At 52.7% G+C, this 6,178-nt stretch overlaps 1 protein-coding gene across 1 annotated transcript in view; it reads left to right on the top strand.

The window, feature by feature from the left end:
- Positions 1 to 3,750: 3,750 nt before the first annotated feature.
- ANKRD54 (ankyrin repeat domain 54) overlaps positions 3,751 to 6,178 on the top strand; it is an 8,487-nt gene continuing 6,059 nt past the window's right edge. The window contains exons 1-2 of the mRNA XM_069082114.1: positions 3,751 to 4,042; positions 4,294 to 4,341. Of these exons, the coding sequence (XP_068938215.1) occupies positions 3,766 to 4,042; positions 4,294 to 4,341 (325 nt within the window). The 5' untranslated portion in view covers positions 3,751 to 3,765. The remainder of the gene's footprint in view (positions 4,043 to 4,293; positions 4,342 to 6,178) is intronic.

Genomic DNA, 6,178 nt, shown 5'->3' with positions numbered 1-6,178 from the left:
TTACACGTTCCCCCAGTTTCTATTCTGCCTCAGAAAACCACTGCCTTGGTCCAGCTCTGGCAATGTATGTGTCAGCCTTATCATCCCTGGAAAGTACACTGCCAACATCAGTGAATTGCCCACAGCATTCAGGTCTCCATTTGCTGTAACTGATGGTTCAATTAAATGGATTCCACTTGAATTGTCTTCAGAAGATTCTGAAGATCCCTTGGCAAGATAAGGTGCCGACACAGGTCCATTGTTGAGCTGAGCTGCCAAGTGTTCAAACTCTGCTGCAGAGAGTGATTCTGATGAGCTGGTCATATTGGAATGCCAGAGGTGTGCTTGCTAAAAGACCATTTTGCAGAGATCGCACACAAGGCAAATGCTTATGAAATACAGGGGCTCTTTCAAAGTCTCTCTGAAGAACTTTGGCTTGCTTGTTTAACATAGGAGATGCTGGTGAAGAACCCCGCCCCGCCATGAAATGCCCAAATCAAAGAAGGCTCTGGGCTCTGGGAGCCAGAGTTGGACTCAGACCTTGACCCCTGACATTCTGACGTCATTTTGGTCCTCTCTGAACCAGGCCAAATGCACTTCTTTAGTGAGCTAATACATTTCTTTTCCTTTCATTATGTCCTATCTTTGACCCATATCATTGAGTATATCTTTCCCAAGAGGTTGAGAGAATTCCCTAACAATCTGGTGTAACTGAGCTGGTAAGGGATCGTACACTAAGGATACCCTGAGCTTGCATAAAGTAACATTTTTACCAACATTAGCAGCCTCCCATGATGCCCCTTGTACAATACAAGTCATTTTCATTAAGTTTCTTTTGTCCGGAAGAGACCAGATTGGAACACATAAAAGGTGTTGAAAAATGAGATGTTTTTCTCTTGGTAAGACCTTACAAAGAAGGACACTTCTGTTCTAGGGAAGTGTAACAGTTAGTAAACTGAGGCACAAAGGTCTAAGGATAACCCAGTTATTAGTAAAGTGCCAGTTTAGCGATAAATAGTATCTCAGCTTCCTCAGCAAAACAAAGACTCTCAGAAGGAGGGGGAGGGGGACCAGCCTCTTTTTATCGTTTTGGGGAATACAGAACAGAATAGGACCTCACAGTCGGGAGCAAGTTATGACTGGTTAAAAGAGATAGGCATCATAGATGGCACAATGATTGGTTACAGAGCTGAGGTGTTGGGAGCAATATGGTTGGAAATTGGGGACGAGGGGCTCATCTCCTCCTGCGGCTAAGAAGTGCTTATTGTTTGAGTTCACTTCCAAGGCTAGAGATAGCAGGCCAGACTTCTTTGGAGAGTAAACCAGAGGTCCTTGAAGGACAGCTTGGTGGTGTAAAGATACTAGACCAGACTCCCTGCTGTCCATCTGCATCCCTCAAGGATAACAGATTTCCTTGAGGCAGGAATAGAACAGCAGAAGCACTGGATTTTTAAACTTAACCCATTAGAGGCCGACTGAATTTTTCAACTAAATTCTGAGACAAAGAACCCTGACTTGGGCATTCCACAGGACAAAATCAACGGTAAATACAATGAATAAAAAGGGAAAAGGAATCAATCTGAGCTTTTCAGTAGGTCTTAGTCATAATCTGTTAACCAAGGCTTAGTCTGCCCTTCTTGGCAGGCACTGCACCCACTTTGAAAGATCTATCCTAGGAAAGGTTGTATTGGAGGCCAGGGTGTTAGCACTCTGTGCATCAGTGAGAGGGTACCTCTGTCTGATCAATACCAGAGCTGAGACTAGGATTTTGTTCTGAACCCCATGGTCTTTGGGCTTTCTTGAAGTCCTTCTCCAGTTAGATTAACATAAGAAGCAATTTGGTTGGATTTAAGGTTTCAAAGATGTCCAGTGATTTTGTGAGTGAAGTAAGCCAAAACTTTTGTAAGGATCAGGAGGAGACCCTATGGCTATGTCTCCCAGAGTCCTGGGGAGTCGGGTTCCCAGTGATCATCAGAATCACTCATTCCTGACCCAGACCCAGCATGAGGATAGACACAATTCTTTGGGATATAAAATCCTCCTGTCAGACTTCTCTGTGGGTGTAGACCCCTGTTCATCCTGAAGGTAGAGGGAGTGGACCAAATAAGCTAACAGTCAGCCGGCCCCATGATTGCCACTTGTCCAGCCATTTTCTTTCCAAATGCCACCAAAGTAATACTCCCTGAAAAGGGCGGTAAAAGCCCGTGTTTCTGAGATTTTAGGTAAGAGTGACCAGTGTTAGGTTTGTGTTTGTTTTGTGGAGTTTATGCTGCCATTATGTGTGTTCTGCGGAAATCCAGCCGACCTTTACCTTGGTCTGATTAGCCAAAAAGAAAAGGGGTGAACGAGTTTCTGCCAGAAGGTTTCCAGTCTTTCCGAGCTTTGTCTCATTTCTGCGTTCTAATTCTGGACGAGTTTTATTTGTAGCTGAAGTAAAATCTGTTTAATGTGTATTTCCAAATTAGGAGGGGAATGCGGCGTAAATGTTTTTCTGTCGGCTGAGTGATTTCTGTTGGCATTTGATTGAAAACAGCATCCAGACACCTCCATCCTTTTCTTCTCTGCTGGGCGAAAGTTTTTATTGCTACAGTGTCAGCGGAAGGGGGATTCCGCAGACCGAGGAACGCGCCTCTCAGAGTGTAGCCTCTAGGGATTTCAAAAGCAGAAAGGCGGGGGAGGGGAGCCAGCCACTTCGCTGCAGGAAGCTTCCTGCCCCGCTCCGGCGCTTGAGGCTTTCCTTGCACCAAGGGGGTGGGGCGGGGGAAGAGGCTTATGAAAATAAAAGTAGCAAATTATCGGAAAAAAATGCAAATTATCATTTTGAAAACGGACCGCATGGACTCGGTAAAACGGAAGCAAAAACACGTCTGGAGGATGGGGGAGATGTTATTATTATTCTTATTTTAGAGTTGAGGAAACTGAGGCAGAGGTTCAATGACTTATCTAGGGTCACACTGCTGGTAAGTGTATGAGGCTGGACATGAGAGAAAGATGTGATTAATAAACTTGAGACTGTATGATATATTTCCATTTATATTTTTAATATGCACACTTTTGAATGCTTGTTAAGCATCCAGGCCGGCAGAGGGCGCCACTTGTCCCCGCCCCCACTCGCTTTTCGCCCCTCAAAGTCTCTGACCCAGAAGTTGCATTTAAGAGCCTAACTCCCGCTCCTCCCGCCTTCTTTTCAAACGCATGCGCTCTGAGGCCTTCCGTCTCCCCAAGGGATCTTGTAGAACGTCTTTTCCTCGGGCGGGCGGAAGCTCTGTTGCTTGTTTTTTTTTTCCACGTCCGCAACAAAAGCTAAAAAAAAAAAATACCCAAAAGCCTTGTCAGACTTAAATTTTCTATTGAAAGAATCCTATTCTACTCTCTGTTTTCTTTTGTGATTGGTTGCGGGAGTCTTGCACCGATTGGCTGAGAGACGGGGGGGGGGGGAAAGAGAGAATCTCAAATAGGATGATTTGATTGGCCCTCTGGAAGAGTGGCCCGCCTCGTTATCTGATTGGACTGTAAAGATGCCTGTCGGTTTCTACCACCAATCCATATTCCTAAACCTAGCTTTCTCGTCCTCATTGGCTTCGGCAGCTCTGATTGGTCCAACAGGCTGCTCCTCCGGCCTGCGGGCCCTAGCGGAGAAGGCCTTTCCCCGCCCTCGCGGCTGTCGGCGGGCCGGCGACGAAGGCAGGCCGGAACGAGGCTGCCGTGACGTCGACGCTGACGCTACGGCGGCGGCGGCGGCGGCGGCGGGGGCGGGGGCCGGGGGCCGGGGTCGGCGCGGTTGCCATGGCAGCCCCGGGCGGAGGCCCGAGAGTCGGCGCCGGGGCCGAGGGCGGCGCGGGCCCGGAGGGCGGCTTCTCGTTCGGCGGCTTCGGCTCGGCGCTGGGCGGCCTGGGCCCCGCGGTCCCGGCCCCGGCGCCGCTGCGGCTCCTGCACGAGCTGTGGCAGCGCGACCCCGGCCCCGATCGCGGGGATGAGCGGAGCGGGAAGCTGCGGCCCTGCCGCCTGCGGCGTGCGGCCCGGCCACACCGCCGCCTGGGGCCCACGGGCCGGGAGGTGCACGGTGAGCCGAGGGCGGGGGGCGCCTCCCCTCCCCCTCCCGCCCCTGGGCGTGGGGGGCCTGCCGGACCCTCCTCCCGCAAGCCCCAGAGAGCTGAGGGGCAGGTGACTTGCCCAGGGCCTGAACCCTCGTCCCCTGCGGCGTCCGTGTGAGAGGCAGGAGCCGGGGGCCAGAGGAGGGTCGGCAGGGGGCTTCTGGGCGTGTTCCGGGCCCTGGCCCCTCATCTCACGGGTCATTTCTGCTTCTGTTGACAGCGCTGAAGAGACTGCGCGAGTCTGCCAACGCCAACGACTTAGAAACAGGTGAGTCTTCCCAGGGGTGTCTGCGGCCTGCGGGGACCCTGGGCCCTCCCTGGGCAGGCGCTAGGCTTCGTGGTCCGGCCCGTCCCCAGGAAGGAAGGGCAGACGGCCAGGCCGCCTCGTCTTCCTGCCTGCCATCACAAGCTGCTGGGTCCTGCAGCCCTGTCCAGGCTGGGAGAACGGCGGAACGAGGGGCTCCTGCAGGACAGCTGGCCTTTCCAAACCAAAGAACTCTCTGCTCTGTTCTCCGGTGTTCTACTTCAGCTGAACAAGGTCCCCCAGCAAGGGGACGGTCTGAGGGAGGTCGGGGTTCTGCCCCCAGCTTCTGAGTTGTGCGGCCTCGACCCCTGTGAGCCTGCATGTCTGTCTGCATCTGGAATCTGCAGTGACTTCCTGGGAGGCTGGGTGTGACCCTCAGAGAAGGCCCTGAGGGGGTGGGCAGGGGACAGACTGGGGTGGGGGTTCATCATCCTCGTTACAGGAAGTGGTTAGAACCTCAAGAGACAGTCCCGATTGAGTATAATACAAATGTGAAAAGCCAGCCACAGAGAAGGATGCTTCTTCCTTTTCTCTCGGCCAGGGAAGGCCTGAAGTGACTGATGCACACACCATGGGCTGCCCTGGTGGCCCCCCACACTTCTGTTGTCTAGAAGGAGGTGCCCCTCATTTTACAGATGAAGAGACTGAGGCACAGGGGGGTGGGGAGGGGTATGTCTGAGGACTCTGCTTCCCTCCTGGGGCTTCTACAACATGGAATCTGTCCTGAGTCTGCAGGAATGCTTGGCTTCTGCATGCGTTACCAACACTTTACAACAAACAGCTAGGCTCTTGGCTGCCTCCTTAGTCACCCCAAAGATCACTGGCCTGAGGAATCCTCGATGGGGCCCTAAAATGTAGTGGGCCCTGTGCTCTATACACAGATGAAGTTGGCAAAGAAACCACCCACAGCATTGGGATGGGCTGGAAGGATGCCTGCCTGGGCATCACTTCCCCAAGGCTCTTAAGTCCTTTGGGTCCAATATTCCCCCTTGCCTTCCCTAAAATTTGAGTTTTCTTGGAGCATTGGCCATCTCGCTCTTCAACCCCATCTCCAATAGCAAGTATTGGTCAGCACAGGTGGGTTTTAGGTTTTTTTGGTTAAGATAAAGTGGAAGAAAACGCCTCTTTGCTAGCTTCAGTGAATCGAGAAGGATGGAATGCAGACTGCAGAAGACCTTGGGGCAGGGATGCTGGCCTGCGCTGGGCAGGGGGACAGACTGGGGTGGGGATTCGTCATCCTTGTTACAGGAAGTGGTTAGAACCCCGAGAGTGCCCGGCACCCCCTCTGTGCATGGGCTTGCCCCCTTCGGAAGGACCTTCGCATTTCACACACGAAGCTGACCAAGTATGGCCCTTGGTGCAGCAAGCCTCATCATTCCCATTTACAGACTGGGGTCTTGGGCTCAAGAGGATGAGAAACCCGTGTGGGGTGGCCCAGCCGCCCCTGCCTGGGAGGGCTAACGGCCACATGCCAGCACATGTGACAAGAAAGAAGGAAGGAGCGCGAGCATTTCTGAAGGACTCCTCTGTGCTGGGGACTGTGCTGAGTGCTTTAGTCTTTAACTCCTGTCACTGAACATTAAATTGTGCAGTGCTGTCTCTAAATGCTGGGAGAAGCCCACTGGGGAGCAGAGCAGTCACAGAAAGTCTCGGGGACACTGAACTTTTAAGCCAAGACCGAAAAGTGTTGGCCGTATTCGCATAGGTGGAGGGGGCCGCTCAGTGGGGGGCTTAGTGTGCACTGGCCTGGCCACCACACCCTGAGTCTGTCGTCTTCTCCCCCCCCCCCCCCCCCCCCCCC

This window comes from Petaurus breviceps, unplaced genomic scaffold (genome assembly GCF_028583685.1).
Source record: "Petaurus breviceps papuanus isolate PSGF00001 unplaced genomic scaffold, PetGlider_PUasm1.0 156, whole genome shotgun sequence".
NCBI classification, from domain to species: Eukaryota; Metazoa; Chordata; class Mammalia; order Diprotodontia; family Petauridae; genus Petaurus; species Petaurus breviceps.
This window is presented reverse-complemented; position numbering and strand designations above follow the sequence as displayed.